The sequence below is a fragment of the Cetorhinus maximus genome, chromosome 15 (genome assembly GCF_964194155.1).
Source record: "Cetorhinus maximus chromosome 15, sCetMax3.hap1.1, whole genome shotgun sequence".
In the NCBI taxonomy this organism is placed as follows: Eukaryota; Metazoa; Chordata; class Chondrichthyes; order Lamniformes; family Cetorhinidae; genus Cetorhinus; species Cetorhinus maximus.
In genome coordinates, this window is record NC_135893.1 from 68,160,456 (window position 1) to 68,182,581 (window position 22,126).

The 22,126-nt window shown below is 44.2% G+C and overlaps 1 protein-coding gene across 1 annotated transcript in view; it reads right to left on the reverse strand.

Annotated features, from left to right (window-relative positions):
- Positions 1-7,631: 7,631 nt before the first annotated feature.
- Positions 7,632-22,126, reverse strand: part of card11 (caspase recruitment domain family, member 11) — a 225,828-nt gene continuing 211,333 nt past the window's right edge. The window contains exons 23-25 of the mRNA XM_078558591.1: positions 19,029-19,153; positions 11,004-11,119; positions 7,632-7,984 (exon numbers count right to left, since the gene is read on the reverse strand). Of these exons, the coding sequence (XP_078414717.1) occupies positions 7,777-7,984; positions 11,004-11,119; positions 19,029-19,153 (449 nt within the window). The 3' untranslated portion in view covers positions 7,632-7,776. The remainder of the gene's footprint in view (positions 7,985-11,003; positions 11,120-19,028; positions 19,154-22,126) is intronic.

Here is a 22,126-nt window from a genome sequence, read left to right on the forward strand (position 1 = left end):
TAAATTTACAAAACAAACAGCCTGAAAATCCTTTACCATATATTTTATTTTTTAACACATTCAACTAACAATCTATACTTATCAAATAAAATGCTACAAAAATGAGTAGGTCGGTGCGCTCCTTGCTTACATTCATATCTGGAGGGAAGGTTTCAGATCATGCTACCCAAGACATGATGGGAAAGGTAAAAAGCTAGGAATGATGCCTCATTCAGATTATTCTCCAGATGAGGCAAGTTGATTATAACCTGATCGCGATTTGGGATTTTAGTGCAACAATGCTGCTATGATTCTCAAAAAAGGCTTTTAATAAGGCAGGCAACACTAACGGGAATGGAACATTTCCCAACTTTGCACCAGTGAAGGTATTGGATAACCAACGATGACTGATGCAGAATTATACCACTAATTGTCATGGCAGCCGAAGCTGGGTTTGGTCAAAGCAGAAGTAATTTATGAACCGCTACCAATCTTTCTATGTCATCTCCGTCTTCACCACTGATGGATTGCAGGAAAGCCTGTAGTAAATCTGAGCTCAGGTTCAAGTAGTTTGTGAGACTATGATACTGTAAACACCATTCGCTTAAAGCACATCACACGACTTTAGTTTTGCACTTTTTGCTGAACCATGGAACCAGAGGGATTCATAGTCCCACTGGTCATAAACCACTTTACACTGAATTACATATGGCAATAACCAAAAAAAGGGTATTATTATCAAATATACCAACTGTTGCTAAATCTAGGCATCTTGGCAGTGTGGGTTAAGGTTCCACTTACCCAAATATCTATCTCTGAGAATCTACAAAATCTATCGCTAAGAAAGGACCTTCATCTGTTTCTACTGGGACAGAAAGTGACCCAATTCGTGGAGTGGCAAAGGGCAGTTCCTGATACTAGTGTCATGGGCAGTTACATTCATTTTGATACTGTCTCAACAAAGGGCCATTGAGTATTTGCCAAGGAGCAGACAATACTTTTCCATATGCATTCTCAGGTAATTTATCAATATTGCACAGCTTATTTAACACACTGCCTCCTGCTCATTTTATATATTCTTAACTAAATTCAACAAATTTCAAAACCACTGGTACCAAAAATTAGGAATAATGGAGCTTTCAGTATGATTCACTTGAGGAAAATGTTGATCAATAGGAATGTAATATGCATCTTCAATGAGTTCAGTGTAGAATAAAAGTCCTTTTTTGACAAGGCAGAAATCAAATACCCATTTTCCACAGGTACACAAAATTCTATCAGTTTACAATGGACAGGAAATAATAAGTAGCACTTAACTATTTAACACACGTAAGTTACAACTATTCTTCATACTGAGCTCCACCAAAGAATGTTCAATTATTCTTTGCAGCTTTTAAAATCAACAGACAGTAGATTTTGAAAATTTCCCTATATCTAATACTGTAAAGTGAGGTATGTGTAAGAACACTTCCAATCAAAGAACACTTTCAATTCACAGAATATACTAAATAATCCCAGACCCAATGCATTATTTTAATGTAACATCATGTCAGTCTTTGTGCGACTAAAAGAGGATTTTTTTAAAGAACATTATTATTGGATTCAACAGCAACAACAACTTGAATTCAAATGTAGCAGGTCAGGAAGCATCTGTGGTGAAAGGAAGGCAGGACAACATTTCAGGTCGATGACCTTCAACCGGGATACTGGCAACGGGTCATCAACCTGAACTGTTAACCCTGCCTGACCTGCTGAGTGTTTCCAGCATCCTCTGGTTATATTTCGTATTTCTAGCATCTGCATTATTTAACGCCTTTAACATAATGAAATGTCCTAAGGCGCCTCACACGAGTGTAATCAGGCAAGAACTGACTTAAAATCAAAGAAGGAGACGTTAAGAGGAGCGACTAAATGCTTGGTCAGAGAGATAGGTTTTGTAGGTGTGAACAGGCAGTGTTTGTGATAATGGGAATATGAGGTCTGAAGCGAAGCACAAGGTAAAACAGGATTCCAAGGTTGCATACAATTGGCTTCAACCTGTAATTGTGGTTGAAGAGGTGGTTGGAATCCAAGTTGAGGGTATGGAGTTTATGGTCGGGCCAAAGATGATAGTTTCAATCTTGCCAAGGTTTAATTGGAGGAAAATGCAAGGCTGGATGTTAGACATGCAGACTGACAACACAGAAGCAGTGGAAGGGCTGACAGACTGAGTGGGAAGATGCAGTTGGGTGCCATCAGCACACATGTAGAACATGGTGAGTAATGTTTGATGGAGTGGCAATTGAGTCGGATTGCCACTCCGCTCAAAAGTTCTTACCTTGACATTCAGGCAATCCTATCTTGCCCAACTTTCCGACTCAGGCGCCGCAGGTAAAGAAGCCACACCCCCTTTTTACGGCACCAGCTGCCGTAAGCCAGGTAAGTTTAAAGGTCCTGTCAGGTTTAAAGGATCTTCACAAGCCAGGGAGAAGTTAAGTATATAAGGTAAGTGGGCAGGATTGGCGGGGTGGGCTGTGTTGGGTCGGGCCTGGGGGGTAGGTGGAGGGGGAGTGTCGGTTTGGTCCTGGGGGAGGGGTTGGGGTTTGCTTTGCGGAAGGGGGGAGGTGTTGGGTTGCGTCGGGCCTGGGGTAGGGGGGGGGCAGTGGGGGTGGGTGGGGGTGGCATCAGGCCAGCCCCAGGGGGCGTCAGGTCAGGTCGGGGCTTGGGGCCTTGGAGGGTGGGGGTGTGGTAGGGGAAGTGTCAGGTCTGGTTGGGCGTTGGGGGGTAGGGTGAGGGTCAGACCTGATAGTAGTGATAGTAGTTGGGGGGGGGTTGGGAGTCAAGCCTGGCCAGGGTGGGGGGGTTAGTCCTGTGGGTGTGATGGGGTCTGAAGAGTCCTGTTGGGGGGTAGTCGGAGGGTGGGGGTGTCCCGCTGGGGGGGGTGGCCGGGGGTGGGGGATATCCCTTGCGGGGGTCAGCAGGGTGGGGGAGTCCCGTGAGGGTGGTGGCCAGAGGGGTTCACGGGTCTGTGGGGATTCCTGTTGGGGTGGGATGACAGGGGGTGGGGCCATCCCGTTTTGGAGGGGTGGCTAGCCGGCGGTTGCTGGGAGTCCCCTGGGGGTCTAGTGTGGGTCTGTACAATAGTTAGCCAGAAGCTAGAAACTAGTGGTTTTAATTCTTGCACGTGGCTCAGGTAATAATTCAGAGATAATGACTTTTGTGGTTCTGCTTCTTAATTTGGTGCCTAGGTCCTCATGCTGACTATGCAGAACCTCCTTCTCTGTCCTGCCTATGTCATTGGTGCCTACATAGACCATGACGACTGGATCCTCCCCCTCCCACTGCAAGTTCCTCTCCAGCCCCGAGCAGATGTCCCAAACGCTGGCACTGGGCAGCCAACACAACCGTCTGGACTCATGCTTTTTTGCTGCAGAGAAAGATGTCAATTCCCCTGACTATACTACCCCCTACTAGCACTACATTCCTTTTGCACCCCCCACTTGAATGGCTTCCTGTACCACGGTGCTATGGTCAGTTTGCTCATCCGCCCTGCAGCCCCCACTCTCATCCAAACAAGCCAAAAAAACCTCAAACCTGTTGGATAATTTCAGAGGCCCACACTCCTGTGCTCCTGTCCTCTGAGTCCCCTTACCTGCCTCACCTGCAGTCACACTCTCCTGTCCCTGACCACTGACCAAATCAGAAGACCCTGTCCTAAGAGGTGTGACAGCCTCCTGGTACAAAGAAACCAGGGGAGAATTTTCCCCCCGTCAGGGGGGTTGTGCGGGGGCAGACGAGGGTGCGGGGGGCACCGACCCGATTGGCACCCCCAATCGGATCTGCACCCCCATTTCACGTGGGTAGGCCTAGTGTGACATGCGCCCGGAAGCGCTGAGCGCTCCCTGTGCGGGCGAGGGTGGGGTTCCCTGAGTCGGGGCCTGCTTGTGCATGAAAAAGTGCAGAAATCTCCTTGAGGCACAGATTAGTTTAAGTTTTAAAACTTTAAATAAAGAAAAGAAAACATTTTAAGATGTGTCCTCTCATGTGACAGTGTCTCATGAGCTGGGACATGTCAATGAACATTAATGAAAAAATTTATTTAATTTATAAACCCTTCATGAAACCTCATCCCGCCCGTGGATGAGGTTCCATGAAAAATATGAAGGCTGCCTGGTCTCTTCACCTGTCCGCCAACCTTAAGGTTGGTCGGGCAGTTCAGTTTATTAGCTTAATTGATATTTAAATGGCCTTAATAGGCCTTTGGCAGTTCAGCAGATGCACAGCCGACTCGGCTGCGCGGCCACCGAACTGAAAATCTAAATGACACGTGGTCGACGTTACTGCGCGTCATTTTACACCTCGGCGAGCAGGCCCCGCCCCCGCTCACTGAGCCGAAGATTCAGGCCCAGGTAACTTTCCCCCTCCCTGATGTGTCACAGTGTTTGTAGTTCAGCCTCCAGCTCATAAACTCTGAGCTGAAACCGCTTAAACTTCAAACACTGACTGTAGGTGTTTTTGCCCTGGATCAAACTGGCATCCAGGAACACCCACATGCTGCAGCTGTGACACATCACCTGTCCTGACATCTTTAATGTGTTCTAATTAACTATTTAATAATTTTATTCAATTACATATTTTACTTTTGTTTTTATATATTTTATTAACCTTACCGCTAGTTGCTAGATTATTTTGAACCTTAGGAGTAGAATAAACTTTAGTCACTTACCAGATCCTCACCAAATAACTAACTTCTTCTCCTGTAGCAGAGTATGACCAGCCTTCCTGAAGGCTGAGAAAGTTAGAAAGCAGAAAGCAAAAGAGCATCTCTTTCCCTTCCTCCCCTAGCTCCCTTAATTACCCAACTCCCAGCACTTTATTCTAAGTTGCATTTCTTACAGTAAACCGTACCTACAGCATCCCTTTCCCCCATGAGCTGAATATCCACTTGAACCAAATTCCCAAATATACTCACTTGGTCTCTGTCTCACTCAGGCCAAAGTCTCCACTCAGTGATCGCGCACCTCTTACTGAGCTACATCAAAGGTCATTGCGGAAAATAAAGGCCAGGGTTTCCCAGTCAGTGAACGGGGGTCGGGGCCTGCTCGCCGACATGTAAAATAACGTGGGATGACGGGCGGAACTCCCAACGTCACCCCACCTCATTTCAATTTTCAGGTCAGCGGGGGCTCAGCCGAATCAGCTGTGTGCCCGCCGACCTGTCAATGGCCAATTGAGGCCATTGACAAAGTAATTAAAGTAATTAGTGGACCTGCCCATCCAACCTTAAAGTTAGCGGGCAGGCCTGGAGCCCTGGCAGGCATTGGAAAAAGCATGAAACCTCATCCACGGGCGGATGAGGTTTCATGTAGGTTTTTAAAAATTTAATAAAAGTGTAACTAAAAGTGATGGACATGTCTCAACTCATGTGACAGTGCCACATGAGGGGACGTGTCAGGGAAATTTTTTCTGTTTTTAACATTTTAAAATGTGGAGATAAGAGCGCAAAAGAGCGCACTCTCGGCTCAGAGAATTCCCCCCCCCGCCCGCACAGAGAGCGCATAGCACCCCATCCACTGGCCCGCCCACGTAAAATGGTGGTGTACCCCCGATTGGGGGCGCCGATCGGAGGCGCGCCCGCTCCTGAACTTCTCCCTCAATGGGGGGAGAATTCAGCCCAAAAGCTCATAATGTAGGGGTAACGTATTGAATGGGTAGAAGATTGGCTAGCTAACAGGAAACAGAGGGTAGGCATAAATGGGTCATTTTCTGGTTGGCAAGATGTAATGAGTTATGTGCTGGGGGATCAACTTTTTACAATTTATATAAATGACTTGGATGAAAGGATAGATGGTATGGTTGCTAAATTTGCTGATGACACAAAGATAGATAGAAAAGTAAGTTATGAAGAGGACATAAGGAGGCTACAAAGTGACATAGGTAGGTTAAGTGAATGGGCAACGACCTGGCAAATGGAGTATAATGCAGGCAAATGTGAAATTGTCCATTTTGGCAGGAAGAATAAAAAAGCTTATTATCTAAATGATGAGAGATTTCAGAGCTCTGAGATGCAGAGGGATCTGGGTGTCCTTGTGCAAGAATCGCAAAAGGCTGGTATGCAAGTACAGCAAGTAATTAGGAAAGTTAATAGAATATTTTCACTTTATGTAAGAGGAATTGAATGCAAAAGTAGGGAGGTTATGCTTCAGTTGTATAGGGCATTGTTGAGACCACATCTGGAGTACCGTGTACAGTATTGGTCTTCTTATTTAAGGAAGGATGTGAATGCATTGGGAGCAGTTCAGAGAAGTTTTACTAGACCAATACCTGGAATGGGCAGGTTGTCTTATGAGGAAAGATTGGACAGGCCAGGCTTGTATTCTTTGGAGTTTAGAAGAATACGAGGTGACTTGATTGAAATATATAAGGCCCTGAGGGGCTTGACAGGGTGGATGTGGAGAGGATGTTTCCTCTTGTGGGAGAATCTAGAACCAGAAGTCACTGTTTAAAAATAAGGGGTCGCCCACTTAAGACGAGATGAGGAGAAATTTTTTCTCTCAGAGGGTCATGAGTCTTTGGAACTCTCTTCCTCAAAAGGTGGTGGAAGCAGAGTCTTTGAATATTTTTAAGGCAGAGCTAGATGGATTCTTGATAAGGAAGGGGGTGAAAGGTTAGTGGGGGTAGGCGGGAATGTGGAGTTGAGGTTACATTCAGATCAGCCATGGTTTTATTGAATGGCAGAGCAGCCTCGAGGGTCTGAGTGGCCTATTCCTGTTCCTAATCCGTAAGAAAATTCACAAGGCAGCTGAATGGATAATCTCAATTTTAACAACAGAATTCTTCTAATTCCCCCACAGTGAAAACCTTAGAGAAATGGGGATAGTATTTGTGCTGCGGGATCTCTGCCCTCCTTCCAGTGGGAAATCCGGAAGGCTGCTTGGAAATTCGAACCCATTATTTTTCAAGTATTTTTCCTTCCTTGACTTCTCTAATTCTCCTCCTTTATAAAGGTTTTAATTCACAGAGGCGATTTCCCTCGCTATATCTGGTGTAGTAAAATCGTAAACCTGTTTGCTTACAAAGAATATGCTTATTATTTTGCTACACATTTTGCACAGAGGAATAACCCCCACTCTGATGTTACTTTGTTTTGTCTGGAATTCACGGCACTCCAGGATACAACCTCTTCTGGGATCTCTTGCAACCTTGATCCGACAGCAGGAGTGCACAGTTGGGTGAGATTACCAATGTCGTTCCCCACTCCCCCCAAAGAGTAGCACATTCTACACGGATATAATCCCTCAATATCTTTGTATAAACATAGCTGGATAAGCCACTGGATGAATGTGAGGTGTCAGAGTGGTCAGGTCTGATGGGTCAAACAAGTGTTTTCCTTTCTTGGCTATGAATACATAGTCGAGAAACCCGGGCTAAACTGGAGCTTGCAATCGTGTAAGCAATAAGCAGAAGGCAAGGATTAAACTTTGAGAATTCTCTCAGTGGCATTCTCTCTCAGCTAGTGATGCATGACCTCAGTTACTTCCACCCACGCCTCAAGTAGGCTTTGGGAAATCATGAATATGGAAAAGCATTTTCATGATGTCATTCATCTTCTTTAAAACTGCAAGTTTTCAATTGCAACAAGTGTTGTTCTGAGCATTAATTTTAACTGAGGTACCTGCCCATCTAGGAATCATCACCCATCAGTCACAAAAAGCATCAACTGAGTGTCTCCCCCGCAAGACTGGCTTACAGTTTGCAAGTCCATTAATGGCTGGGGATGTACCATTAGGATAAATCCTGCAGTCACTCAGTAAAACTCTAGAGTTGGTCCTGGTCGATCCAGACTGTCTTTCTCTGCTCCTCAATGATTTTTTCTTTGATGATTTTGATGAGCTCCTTGATGTTGCTCCACGTGTCAGCTTCCACTGTTGTGTACATGCAGGGGAGAGATTCTAGTTCACTCTCATTCAAACGGCAGCTCTTCAGGAACTCTTCCTCACCGCTGTCTGGTTTTGCTGGCAGCCTCCTGTAATTTAGGTACATTCATTCACCTCTTTATGAATATCAAACATCTTATTTAGGTTTCACCAGCGCAATATCACAATATGTTAAAAGATTTAGAAAATGTAGTCAGAGGTCTATTAATCTCCTATCCTCTTCTTTTTGGTCCTTCTCAATACCATGCCCATGCTTGGCTGAAAGGATCCAAGCTTCACTCTATGCTGCTCTATAACCAACCTCCAGAGGCACATAAGAGTTGGCCAGTGGACACTCTCCTTCTGATTTTTGCTCTTTCCTTGTAAGGAAGTGTTTGGCCACAACTTAATCTTTCTCCAAGGTGACATGGCTGATTTCTGAGCTACCACTGCATCACTCAACTTTGCAGATCAGAAGGAGGTCACTTTGACCCATCCACCTGTGCTAACTCAATGAAAGAGCAGCTCACTTAGTTCCATTACTCTGCCCTTTTCTTGTATCCTTTAATGCTTTTCTTTTTCAAATATTTATCCAATTCCCTTTTAAAAGCTATTCCAGATTCTGCCTTCTACTTCTTTATTTCGGTAGGGATTTCCATACTCAACAACTCTTTGCATAATAAAATAAAAATCCATTCTTTCCCTCCCTTCTTTTGGCCATGGTCATTAAGTTATCCCTTCTAGTTACTGATCAGTTAAGTCGTTCTTTCCTATTTAATTTATCATAACCCTTTATCGTTCTGAACACCTCTATCAGTTGTTCTCTCAAGCTTCTCTGTTCTCATGAAACAGCCCAGTTTCTCTAGTCTCCCCCTCATAATTAAAGCATAGAAATGTCATCCTAGATTTGTGCTCAACCCAAGACCTTCTGACTTACAGGCAAGCGTGCTGTACCACTGAGCCAACTCTGACACTTAGCCTAAACAATGATTTGTAAAAACTTAGAATTACTCATTCGTATTTGAGTTCCTATTTATAAAGTCCAGGATCCAATACCCTTTTTATTTACAGGAGTCCTTCCATTTATAAAAATGGCTATACCTCAACCTTTATGACTCTTTGTTCTTCTACTCCTTTTATAGTTTCACCATTTAATTTGTATTTCCTTCCCTTATAATTCCCCTGGAAAAGTATTACCTCACATTTCTTTGTGTTAAATTTAATTCAATGCCTTGCTGCTTAATCCGCTAAATTGCCCTCCTTACATTGCACACAGTTTCTCTTCATGGTTAACCTCATTATTGTGCCACCTGAAAATTTTGATACTGTGTCCCTATGGCCCAGACACTATTTCGGTGAAACTTCGACATGAATCCTGCCAATCAGTAATGCAATGTGATGAAGCTCCTGTATAAACCACACTAATTATTTTACCTCCTTTACTTTCATTAACTGCTATTATAATCTGTTAAGAGTAAGAACCCTTACTAATCCTTCTCAAAGGTATTTTTCTTCCAGTGATATTTTGTGGTGTCTCTTTGAAAACATCACTGAAGCCAACAAGGGAGAAAAGAACACAATGAGATCGATGATACGCTGGGGCCCTGTCAGTTGTGGGATGTATATTCAGTTTCCTTCAATATTGAGTTCCTAATCTCTATCAGATCACCATGGGTGGATGTTGAACAGAGGTCAGTTGAGACTTAAAAAAATATACATAGTCAGCTCCACTTACAGGAAATGCATTTTCTGCAGATAACTGTACATAATGAGGAGATATCGATCAACCAAACCTACTGTACTCATGTTGAACATTGGTTTGCACAATTGTAGACATCAAATTATGTAGACAGAACTTTAATTAAGAATACCCCTCCTAAACCCGCTCAATGCCGTACAATTGCTTGCCATTGCATTGACATTTCATTGTGCACTGTCTTAATCACCTGTTATGGCTCCTTTATGTCAAATTCTGCTTTAAAATAATTTGCTGATTTTACATTGACATATACTGGGTCTTTCCTGTCACAGAGCTTAATGAATCTCAAAAAAATGTACTTGCAGCTTGGTGGAGAGTGGGACTATGCCAGCGGCCCTCAAATTCATTGCAGTCCTTAATGTTTTCACCACTGGATCCCTTCAGGCTGCTACAGGAGGCATGGGCCACATATCATGGTCAGCAGCACACAGCTGCATTAAACAAGTGACTGATGATCTCCATTGCCACAACGGAGAAGGACCTCACTTTCCTCTTTGAACTCCGCGGTCAATAGGAGCGAGCTTGGGGCTTTGCAGCGTGGCTGGCTTTCTTTGTGTGCTGCCCCTCACTGATTGCACACTTGCAACTCACTGTTGTTGCTCTTCAGAGGTCAGAAAACTGCCTTCTGCATTGAGATGAGGTCCTGGGGATGATGTTGGTGGCACTGAGCCTTTCAGACACCTCTCAACAGGGCTGCTTCATTTGGGTCTTGGGAAACCTTTCCTCACTTCCTCCACCTGGACCTCCTCCAGGGTGCCATGTGAACCTGGGAGTGGGGTTGGCAGGAGGACGACTCATCATTGTGAGGCTACCTCACTTTAGGAGGTGCATTCTCACTTTAAGTAGGCTTTGGTAGCAGTGGTAGAAATTGCGGGTGGGCTGCCTGTTACGGTACACTTTTGGGAGGCCATCCATCAGTCATTTTAAAGTGAGGGCCCAGGAGTTAAAATTGACACCATGAAGGCCTGTCACCTGCCCTGTCAAACTTCCACCTCCCCCATCCCCTCAACACGACAACCTCTCCCTACACATCCGATTCCCATCCTAAATTAAAATCAGGGCTTCTGTACCTTCAATTGAAATGATCCCGTACTCCCCTTGCAGCAGGGGAGTTGAGCTTAAAAAGGGTATAGATCAGCGAATCAAAGCTTTGTATCGTTCCCTGCCTGGAGTGCTCAATTAAATTTTGAATTATTGAAAATTGAATGTGAGACTTTTAACAGGGTGACATAAGGAACCCTTCTTACAATAGCCACTAAGCATCTTTAGCCCCTCCCTGCATAACAAGACAAGTTTAATTTGGCAACATTGATTAGAGATGGCAGCTTTAACAAATTAAAGGCACCAATGTGGAAAGGATCAGGCAGTACCTGAATCGCTTGATGTTCTTCTCACAGACTTTAATGACAATTATAATTGGATAGATGTCCTTCTTAATTAAATCTCTTGTGCAGCTCAGTCCGGCTTCTAGTAAACAATGTTTATTCTATATTATGGAAAGAAAAGGGAAAGACAATTTGAATGAACATCACACCGACCAGCTCTCATCCTTCTGCTATCACAACTGAGTTTCATAAAACATAACCCAAAATGTGGAGAGGAGGAAGCGATGAGTGTTTTGTCAGCCACAAACATCAAATTGATGGTGCTGCTCTACATGCCTGATAATGCAAGTAGGCTGAAGATTAGACCTTTGAAAAAATTAATATAAGAACTCCCACAGGCATAATGCATGTTCAAATTACATTGTTTCATGCTCATTTTCAGGTTGCCTCCTCCTAATTTTCTTCTCAATACTCCTGAAGATGATGGCAAATGCTGAGGTACAGGCTTATTTGGCAACCTTTCAACTGGCCTTTCTTCGTAAGCCAGTCAGAATACAGTGTCGACAGGGACAGGAGTGGTGGTGCAGGGTTGGGGAGGGTGGGTAGGTTTGGCAGGGTGAGGGTTGCTAGGCACTACAAACGAAATTGATTGTGTCTTTATCCAAAGTCCACAAGTGGCCATTTCTCTGACAGAAACTGCTGTGGGTGGTCAGCAGCAATAAGTAACAAGTAATTTTAACACTTGTTAACCAAAGAACATCGAGGGTATATAGGACGAAATTTTCTGCTCCTGCCAGTGGTAGGAATTGTGGCGGGCAGAGGAACAGGATTTGGCAGGAGGCCAAAAATCAGTTTCCTGATGTCGGGAAAGTAGTTTGGAAACTTGTTCTCCTGACTTTCATGGCAGGTTAAAGGAATGTCCCGCTGATCTATGTTGGGAACCCCATTTGCATCTCATCAATGCTCATCAACACACTGGAAACTTGTCCCCTCTCCAAATTTAGCACTCCGCCAGTGGGAATTTAGAATGCTCTGTTTCACGACTGTACCTGAGTGGCATGCACCTGGCAAGGTCGACTTCTTCCTGGACCTTCAGGTCAGTAGATGCTGCTTTTGTCTTCCTTTCACACCATAATTGAGAGATATCAGCTGCCTGTCACACACGCTGTGCCAAGGCACAAGGGAGGGGTGACACCTAGCCTAGACTGGGGGTTGGGGGGAGGGGGTGTGGAGTCAAGGAGCAGAGTGGAAGAGTGAATGGCTGTCCAGGTGTCGTTCAAATATGGCGTCCGGACGTTGGGGCCTCTGAGGTGACGGCAGGGCAGGCCACTTACTGCCCGCCCTGCCACGAGATTCGATGTGATCCTCGCAGCTGCATAATTAATGAGCTGAATAGCGCAAGATTGCGCGTGCTCAGCCATTCCCCTCTCCAACGGAAGTCACTCCTGACTTAGGGCAGAATTCTTACCTTGATGGGCGGGCAGGCCGAACTCTGCTGCCGAAGCGGGCCCCGCCGCCATTTTGAGTGGGCGGGTCAATTAAGGCCCGCCCAGCGGCCTGCCCGACAGGAAGTTCTATGCGCTTCCTGTGCGGGAGGGGAGGGATTCCCCAACTGTCAAAGTGCGCTTTTTCGCACATGCTGTCTCAGGGAGATCGGTGAAAGTATAAAAAACATTAAAAATATAAAAATATAAAAATTATTAACATGTCCCCCTCATGTGACAATGTCACACGAGATGGGACATGTTAATAAAAAGGACATAAACTTTATTAAACACCGCCAGTGGATGAGGTTTCATGTATTATCATGAGCCCGCTGGGACTCCTGGCCTGCCCGCCAACCTTAAGGTTGGACGGGCAGGGTCTTTAATGATCTTAATTAGCCTTAATTGGCCATTGACAGGTCGGCGGGCGGACAGTTGATTTCGCTGTCCGCCTGCCTTCCTCAATATTTAAATGGACCAGGATGACGTCGGGGGTTCCTCCCGACGTTATCCCGCGTCATTTTCCCGTCGGTGAGTGGGCCCCACCCCCAAATCGCCAACGGGAAAATTCTGGCCTTAGTGTCCAAAACGGAAAATTCCGTTCATAGTGTGGCCCATCGGCTGAAATGAGTTAACTCAACATAAACCAGGGATCATGCTGAACTTCTTTGCAGATCTATGAGGCTCAGTAACAACTGAGGCAGTGCATTTGCCTGGTGTAGCACCAAGCAGCATGTGTCTTTCAATTTAACCATATATGGCACATGGATAGTAAGACATTCATGGCCATGGGCTCAGATAGCTTGCTCATGTTGCATGTCTTAAGAACTTCAGTAATGCCAAAGAAGGTCTTATTTCGTGTCATTTACCGCTATCCCTTCAATTTTGTATTTAGAACCATGCTTGTTTTATATCTTTGAAATAAATAAAAGTGAAGTGACAGGAACTGGGCACAGAGAATAGATTCTATCAGTGGATTACATAGAATTTGCACCAATTTACCACCAATAAACAGGCCATTTCACCCAATTGGTCTGCGCCAGCGCTTCTACTCCACACAAGCCTTCGAATTAAGGACGTCATAGATTATGGACATTATCCACCATTGTTATCATTTAACAACCTCCTGCTAGTTTTGTTTTAAATTATATACACCCCAGGCAATTTCCTTCCTAATAACTTTCTCCTTGCAAGTAAACCTGTTTGATCCAAACTGCCCTATGTTTCACCATATTTCTATAACAAAAATTCACCATTAGGTGTAAAAATAAATGGAGGCTTATATTTCAGAAGAATCAAAATTTTTGAAGAACTTAGTTTTACAAATTCAATTTCGGGATGAAAAGGAGAGTTTTAATTGGATAGCTCTCTCCCTCCCCCGCCAACCCCCACCCTACCCCCAAACTTGTTGTTTGAGAATTCAGGCCGCAGGCAGCCATTTTGATAGACATCAAGTTGATGCTTAAGGAAATTAAGCCTTAACACAGATAATGGATGCTAACTGATTGAACCTGACATTTGATTAATGAGTCAAAGCACTTGGGACTTGCGTCCCTTCTTTTTATCATTGTGATCAGAATCGGTTGAAATAAACAGTCATCGATTAAAGATTAAGGCGAGTTTGCACTGGCTCATTCCCAACAGCCCCTGGGCACAAACTGACAGCACAAAACATTTTCAAATTGAGCAATAGCTGGAATTACAGGGAATTGAAGTCACTTTTCAATCTAACTTGATGGGCAGAGGGGAGGGATGGAGGGGGGGAGGGATGGAGGGGGGGAGGGATGGAGGGGGGGAGGGATGGAGGGAGGGAGGGGGGGGAGGGATGGAGGGAGGGAGGGAGGGGAACAGAAAAGAAATCTTTTCACTATATATTCTGCTGATCCATGGTTCTGTTGAATGACTGCATTCTCAGCTCCACTAATGTAAAAAGAATGCAAAAATTCAGCATTACATTTAGATTTAAAATCATTGTTCACTTAAGTTAATTCCACCATAATGACGGCAGAAAAAGTAGCTGTATATCAATGTGGGTGGAAGGGAGGGGGAAATCAGTAAAGCTATTCATGTTATTTTTAACCGTGGACATATGTTTTCTTGCATTTCTATGAAATTCCACTTTAACCCCATCTTTAACCCATTGGTAACTTGCATTTATTAAAGTATGGTGTTATGAATATGAGATGTTATATGCAATCAATGTGACACTTGTTATGTAGGCAGATATGGCAGAGCTGACTGCACAACAAGATCCCACCAGCAGCAACAAGTGAATGATTTGTTCATTGGTACAAAGGGAGAGTTTTGGTCCAGAAACTTAGAGAACTTGCTGTTCTTTCAATAGAATGCCATGGCGTCTCCATCAGAAAGACCAGACAAGGTGGGGCTTTTATTGAATGTCTCATTGCAAGTGTGGCATCCTCAACAGTGTAGCACTCCAGCAATAAGGCTTGTCATAATAGCCAATTACAGCCACAAATTACTTCTGGGCATAATGAACTTTTTAAGGAAGACGTGTGTTTTTAAAGAAATACAAGCAAGGGCACTGAGCAAAAAATGGCTGATAATGTAAAGTGGCCACTTTCTGGAAAATTCCTTTGTGGTTTATACTGAGAGACCTGTCTTGAGAGAACATGGAATGTCGCACCTGAAGAAGTGTCATGGCCTTCTTCAAGCAGTGACACTTAAAATTGAGGTATGAAAGATGCAAAAGCCTGATCTTTCATCTCCTGTGGTTGCAGAGACAAAAGACCGATTACCACGTCTTAATAGGCATCTAAAGTCCAACTCACGTTGATTCATATCTCAGAACGTGTAAAATGGTGTACGTGTGTTGCGTTTTAATTATTTTTTCTCAGGTTTTTAGTGACTAATAAGCTTACTCCTTCTTTGAGTCAAGAATGTCTGGTTAAATTGGCTCCTTCTAAAAGGATAAATACATTTGGATGAGGAAAAGTATTCCACAGGGGAAGGGATTCTTTTTAAATTAACCTTGTTGTGATTAGCTGAGGGAGTTGAATAAAGAGGGGGAGCCAGCTCACCCAGGAGTATAACAAAATTGGGGTCCCATTCGGGAAGTTAACAAACTGGGGGGAATCTTGCCCGGGGATGTAACAGGCTAGATCATGTGCTCAAGTTCTGGGATGGAAGCCACAATCTTCTGACTCAGGTATGAGGGTGCAACCAATTAAGACAAGCTGACAGATTTAATCTTTTTGTCTCCATCTCACCAGTTTAACAGATGCATCAAAACAATCCAAAAAAAATTTTATCCAAGCATGCTATACCATTTAATGCAAATATAGCTGTGACTGCTGCCATTTAATTTTAAAATATTGAATCCCCCACTAATAATTTCAATTATCCCAATAATTGTAGCAACTGATTTTTGATGATCAAGTGTAACAATATTGTGTAACAACAACTTACATTATAGAGGGCCTTTAACATTGAAAAAAAATCCCAAAGTGCTTTACAGACATAAGCAACAAAATGGATGCCTCACCAAGAAGGAGATATTAGCAAGGGGAACCAAAAGCTACTCGAAAGGGTTGGCCTTGAAGAAGGATCTTGAAGGAGGAGAAGGACATGGAGGGGTTAAGCTTGTGAATTGAAAGAGCTTGGGGCTTAGATAGCCGAAGGCATGGTGTTATGAATACGAAATGTTATAAGGCAGTTATGTTTTAAACTGTTTCCTTTAATTTGAGGTAAAACAGAGTGACCTGGAATGCGAGATGGTAAGAGCATACTGAACATTGCCTAGGCCCATGAGATTCGATTGTCATTGGGGAAAGAGGCCCAGGCCGAAACCCATAGAAATTTATCTTGACACAAAAGAGGGACAGCTAGTCTTTCTGGATGCAGACTCTCAAGACTCAGAGAGAACTGGAAAGGGAGGGAAACAACTGCTGCTGTGCCAAGCAGTGAAAAAGATTGTTTTGTGTTAACCACCAAGCAGAATGCTTGTAAGAATGCATTTCCTGTTTGAAGAGACAGGACTGGTAGTGAGTTAAGGACCAAGGAGTTGCCAGAGGTTGCCTTGCTGCTGGAAGTCAGTACAATATGCTCAGATGATTGAGTAAAGGGACTTAAAGAGAATACTGAAAGACTTGCCCTGAAGCAGCAATGAGAAGGGAGTCTGATGAAAAGTTGGGAGGAGGTTGGGACTTAATCTACAAGCTACATATCTGTTCAGAGCATGGCGTAACATATTTTTGGTTGTGTCAATTAATTAATGAGGAAATACTTTTTCTGTAGTTTATTATATTATTGGCCTATTAAATAATGTTTACTCTATATTGATTTTAGTTTGTTCGTTACAGTAAAATTCTTAAAATGTGATATCTTGTGCAATTCTGTCAGTGGCTGGCAAATTCATCACTGGAAAATTGATATCTCTGTTTAAAGGTTATCAGTCTCTGTGGGAATCGTAACAACGGCTGCCATTAATTTATTGTAAGCGCAAAAAAAAGTGCTTTCATTGTGACCAGAGATAGAAGTACAATTGAATGTACCCTCTCTCATGCCTTTGTCACCTCTAGACTTGACTGCTCCAATGTCTTCCTGGCTGGTCTTCTGTCCTCCACCCTCTGTAAACTTTAGCTCCTCCAAAACTTACTCTGACCCACACCAAGTCCTATTTTTAAACCACATTCACCACTGCTGATCTACATTGGCTTCTGGTCCCCAAATTCTTAGAAGTTAAAATTTTCAGCCTTTCATTTAAAAGTTCTTCATAAACTTGCACCTCCCTATCTCTGCCATTTGAATTCATCCCCTCCTGCATATTCTCTCCCTCTCTTCACCTATCAGCACCAACCAAGCTTTTAGTCGCCTCTAGGCCTCATGCTGAAAATTTTCTCCCTGCACCCCTCAGCCTCTCTATTCTGATTAAGATCTTGGGATGTTTTTTATTGTTGTATAAGTCCAAGTTGTTCTTCCTCTAAAGTTGGGTGAAGGGTGAGGATGACTGTCAATGGGGTGAGCTGAAAATGGGGAAATCGGTGAATCAGGTGGGCTGTAAACAGATAGGTTGTAAATGGGGTGGGCTGTAAATGGAATGGTCTGTAAATCAGGCGGGCAGTAAAAGAAATTTGCAGGGTTGCAACCTGAACAATTGTACAGCTTTCCTGCAATTAGAATCATAAAAACATAAAGCACAGAAGGAAGCCGTTCTGCTCATCATATATATGCCAGCTCTGAAACAGCTGTTCATTTCGTCCCACTTCAATATTCTTTCCTTATAACCCTGCAAATTTCTTCTTTTTCAAGTATTTATCCAATTCCCTTTTGAAAGTTACTATTAAGTTTGCCTTCAGCACCTTTCAGAAAGTGAATTTTGGGTCATAACACCTTGCTGCATTAACGAATCCTCCTTATGTCTCCCTCATTTATTGCCATTATCTTAATCTGTGTTCTCTGGTTACTGACCCACCTGTTGCTGGAAACAGTTGCTCCCCATCTGCTCATATGAAAACCCCTCATAATTTAAAACACTTCTATCAAATCTCCCTTTAACCCACCTGATTCACAGCCCGCCCCATCTGCAGCCCGCCCCGTCTGCAGCCCGCCCCGTCTGCAGCCCGCCCCATTGACTGAGATGACTGCAAATTCACCATTTCTTGTTTTGCACTATTGTCAATAACTAATTCCACCCTCCAGATCTGGTGACTTGGTGAAGCCATTGTCTTCAGGCCCCTTCTTCACTCCCTCATCACAGATTCTATTGCTCTCCTTGACAACTATCTGAAGCTGAATCAGACCTGTTCACAACCCCATATTTGGCCTGAAGATGAGCTTTCAATCCCATATCCATGCCATTAAGACTGTCTATTTCCACCTCCATAACATTGCCCATCTCCCACCAACACCACCCCCCCACTCCCCACCCTGCTGTCTCAGTTCATCTGCTGCTGAAATCCTCATCCATTTGTTATCTCCAGACTTCCTGGCCACCCTCCCACATTCTATCCTCTGTAAACTGGAAGTCATCGGAACCTCTGCTGCCTGTTCGCCCATTAACCCATGAGCTCGCTGACCTACACTGGTTCCGGTTAAATAATGCCTCGATTTTAAATTTCTCATTCTTGTTTTCAAATCCCTCCATGGTCTCGCTCTTCCCCATCTCTATAATCTCCTCCAGCCCCACAATCCTCTGAGATATCAGCGCTCATCTATTACTGGCCTCTAAGCACTCCCAATTTTAACCACTCCACCATTGCTGGCTCCACCTTCAGCTACCTATAGGCCTTAAGTGCTGGAATTCCCTCCCTAAACCTCTCCACCTCTTTTTTTCTTTCCTCCTTAAAGTCATTCCTCTAAACCTACCTCTTTGACCAAGTTTTGGTTATTTATCCGAATATCTCCTTATGTGGTTGGGTGTCAATTTTTGTTTGATAATACTCCTGTGAAACACTTTTGAAATTTTTATTATCTTAAAGGCACAATATAAACACAAGCTGTTATTGGTCCAGTTATGTTTCTCAGCAGTATGTCAGTGGCTTTTGACATTGCAACAAAACAAACATTTTTTTATTACCAACGTTTGTAACAAAACAGCAAAAAAACAATAAGGGAAAGCTTTTACCTTGGCAGTTACAGCTTTGATGTTAGCAGGCATGACGCATTCAAAGGTGTTTAAATGCTTTTCTCTGGAGAAGATAATTGGTTCAGACTTCTGTTTCTGTAAATATTCTTCTTTGTTTAAAATATCTAAAAGGCAAATATTGAAGTTAATAAAATAATCCAAGCCATTCTTGTTTGAACAGTGATTCCATGGGTGTTTATTGTAAACTCCCTCCCTCCCTCCCCAACATCTCCCCTTTGTTCCCTGAAGTTAATGGCTCATATTGGAGGATGGTTTAGCCTAACACCAGACTCCTGAAGCAACAGCTCTACTTGGAACTTGGTCACGGCAGGAGTCTCACAGGAGAACAGCAGAAACTCTTTAGAGATGTTGTCAAAGCATCCGTGAAGAGGTCAAACATCCCTGCCGGCTAATGGGAGATCCTGGCTTGTGACCGACCGAAATGGAGAAGGTTCATCTGGAAGGGCACTGAACACATCAAGAGACTTCGTCAGGAACATTCAGAGGCAAAGTTGAGGCATTAGAGGGAGCGCACAAATCTCCAAACAACCCATCTACCCAACCCTTCAAGCACCACTTGTACCACAAGAGGCAGAGTCTGCAGATTGTGCATTGGGCTTATCGGCCATCTGAGAACCCTTGGAGCATGAGTGGAAACAAGTCATTCTTCATCCTGAGAGACTACATAAGAAGATGATGATGATTTCAAAGACACCGACTGCTCTAGCGTATCTTATCCATGCGCTAAGCCTCAGTATCACCAGGCCATTCAAGCACACAGAATCATCACAACCTCATACATTACCTGCAAATACATACCCTTCCTAGCACTGTTACTGGCAGTGATTAGGAATGCAAACCTAGGCTGACTTTTTCCACATATTGAAGTTAATAAAATAATCCAAGCCATTCTTGTTTGAACAGTGATTCCATGGGTGTTTATTGTAAACTCCCTCCCTCCCTCCCCAACAGCATTTAACCACCAGCATTTGTGCTAGTAAGTTCTCATGAAAGGTCATCTCGAGCTGCAATGTTAACTCTATTTCTCTCCGCAGATGCTGCCTGACCTGCTGAGCATTTCCAGGGGGAGGCTCTTCCGGTCGGTGACCGGGGGCAGGGCCCGCTCGCCGACGCGTAAAATGATCCGGGATGACGTTGGGTGGAACTCCTGATGTCACCCTGCTTCATCTTCATTTTCAGGTTGGTGGGGGCGCAGCCAAATCAGCTGTGCGCCCACCAACCTGTCAACGGCCTATTGAGGCCATTTAAGAAGTAATTAACCTCATTAATGGACCTGGCCGTCCAACCTTAGGGTTGGCGGGTAGACCAGGAGCCCTGGCGGGCTTAAGAAAAAGCATGAAACCTCATCCACGGGCGGGTTGAGGTTTCATGAGGGTTTTTGAATATTTAATAAAGGTTTCAGTGAAAGTGATGGACATGTCCCAACTCATGTGACAGTGTCACGTGAGGTGACATGTCAGGGAAATTTTGCTATCATTTGTTTAACATTTTTAAATTTGGAGCCGATCTCCGTGAGGCAGCACTTAGCCTCAGGGGGATCAGTGCGCTCTTTCGCGCGCACGTGCGAAAGGGCGCACTCTTGGCTAGGGAACCCCCCCCCTCCGCCCGCAGAGGGAGCGCATAGCACTTCCTGGCGCATGTCACGCTGGGTGGGCCTTAATTGGCCCGCCCATGTAAAATGGCGGCGCGCCCCCCCGATCGAGGGTGCCGATCGGAGGCATGCCTGCCCGCGCCCGCTCCTGAACATCCCCCCAAACGGGGGGAAAATCTTTCCCCAGCATTTTTTGTTTTTATTACCTTCTCAGCCAATATGTGCACTTGTCAAATGAACCATTGGCAAAGCTCCTTTTCTTCTAAGTTTGCAGATGACTTATTGACTGAAACTTCATTTTTATTACAAAGAATTAAATAGAACTTACAACACAGAAACCCATTTAGCCCTACTGGTCCAAGCTGGTGTTTATGATCAACACGAGCCTCTTCCCATCCCTATCAGCGTATTCTTCTATATCCTTCCAGCATATTCTTCTATATCTTTCTTCTTTAAGCTTTCCCTTAAACACGTCTTTGCTATTTTCCTCAAGCCACTCCTTGTGATAGTGAGTTCCAGGTTCTCCTGAATTCCCTAAGGGAGTAATTAGTCACTTATTTAGACTTAGGGCGGGATTTTCCGCACCCGCCTGCTGCCGGGATCTTCCGGTCCCGCCGCAAGTCAATGGACTTCTGGCTGGGGCGAATACTCACCCACGGAAGCTCCCGCCCACGATGAAGCTGGAAAATCCCGGCCTTAGACTTGGTTCCTCCAGCCCCTTGCAGGATAACGGGCAGCAAGGCTCCACCACCGGCCCTGGTCCATTACAATTTCTTTTGATCCAGCATAGGTGCTGTCTCGCTCTTGAAGGTCCTCTTTAAATGTACTTTGCCAGGTCTTCTTTGGCCGACCTCATCATCTTTTTCCATCTGGTGGTATCCATTCTACTGCCACCCTGGCAGGGTGTACATCTGTGAGGCGAAATAATTGTCCGGTCAGTCTCAGTTGTCTCTCTGTCATGATGTCCCAAAGATGCTTCTGACCAGTTTTCTGTAGCACTGCTTTCATTGGTGATGTTTTTTCTCCATGTGATGTCCATGATGTTGTGTAGGCAACGCTGGTGAAAGATGTCCAACATACGTGACATTTTTGCTGTTCTCTTCCATGTGACTAGCTTACAATCATGGCCCCTAGTTATGGTCTCCCCCACAAGTGAAAGATCATTTCTACATCTACCCTTTCATAATATTAAAGACCTCGATCAGGCCTCCCTCAGCTTTATACTTTCTGGAAAATGTGCCCCAGCCTGTTCAATTAGTTATCATGCGATTAAGATACTAAATTGTAATTGTTCATCTTGTTTACTTTTGCTGTTACATATTACATTTCATGAATGCTTGCATCCAGTTTCAAAAAGTTGGAGCCAATGGCACTAGTGTGGCCTTCATTCGTCCTTTTACATCTGTCAAACTTGTGTGAAGTCAACACGTCATTTTCCTACTGTTCTGATGAAGAGTCATACGGACTCGAAACATCAACTGTCTTC